Source organism: Monoraphidium neglectum (genome assembly GCF_000611645.1).
Source record: "Monoraphidium neglectum strain SAG 48.87 unplaced genomic scaffold scaffold03437, whole genome shotgun sequence".
Lineage (NCBI taxonomy): Eukaryota > Viridiplantae > Chlorophyta > Chlorophyceae > Sphaeropleales > Selenastraceae > Monoraphidium > Monoraphidium neglectum.
In genome coordinates, this window is record NW_014010192.1 from 1574 (window position 1) to 2521 (window position 948).

General features: G+C 68.2%; 1 protein-coding gene across 1 annotated transcript in view; it reads left to right on the forward strand.

The window, feature by feature from the left end:
* The window catches only part of MNEG_12790 (hypothetical protein), a gene marked incomplete at both ends in the record, with an annotated part of 4311 nt that overhangs the window by 1136 nt on the left and 2227 nt on the right, over positions 1-948 (forward strand). The window contains 3 exons of the mRNA XM_014038737.1: positions 26-110; positions 379-549; positions 862-930. Coding sequence (XP_013894191.1) covers positions 26-110; positions 379-549; positions 862-930 — 325 coding nt within the window. The remainder of the gene's footprint in view (positions 1-25; positions 111-378; positions 550-861; positions 931-948) is intronic.

Here is a 948-nt window from a genome sequence, read left to right on the forward strand (position 1 = left end):
CCCCCCCCCGCTCTGGGGGTGACAGTGTGGTGGCGTTTGAGCCGGTCCCGCTCTTCAGGGCTTTCTTTGAGTACAACCTGGCCCGCAACCGGGTGGAGGCCAGGGTGCAGGTGAGACGGCACGCGCGGAGCCCCCCCCCCCCCGCCCCGGGTGCAGGGAGCCAGGGGGTACACAGCACGTGATCGGCTGAAAGGCCGGGGAACGAGAGGCATCCAATGATAGCCTGCCAGGTTGCGCCGAGCCAAAGAGCTCTCTATTGCATACGTGAAACCCCCCGGCCTGGCTCACCGGCCCGTTTCAGACAACGTGAATTGAGCCTGCACCGCAATAACCTGCACCTCCCCGGCCACGCTTCCACACAACGCGCGCTGCGCCCAGATTCGTCCCACCGTGGCTGTGGCGTACCCCGGCCGCGACAACTACACTGTGGTCGTGCCGCAGCGCGGCATCTGGGGCACGGCCGGCATTGACGGCGCCAACATTGACGAGCACATTGACAACCAGGGGGCCTACCAGCGCATCAACGTCACGGGGGAGTCACTCGACGCGGTGGGTGGGGGGGCCAGGGCCAGGGCGTGGCCTGGGAGGGGGGGGAGCGTAGCTCGCGGCGGCAGGTGGCGCCGCGGGGCTAGGGGCGCTGGGAGGTGCCGCTGAGATGAGAGACGTCTCCCACTCCTTAGGCAGGATAGCAGACCGGCAGGCCAGGTCTGGAAAGCGCTGCGTCCAAGGCGCCTGTGCCACTCGCCCATGAACGGGGCGCCCTGCCCCTCCAGCTGTGGTGCCCAGGCACACACGCCATGCCAGGCGCGCACTCTCCTGTACTTGATCCCCCCCACTCCTCCTACTCCCCCCCGCCTAAAGGTCCTGGGTGACCGCCACGTTGACATGCTCAAGGTGGACGTGGAGGGCTACGAGCCTGACGTCATGGCGGTGGGGGGGGGGCTGGGG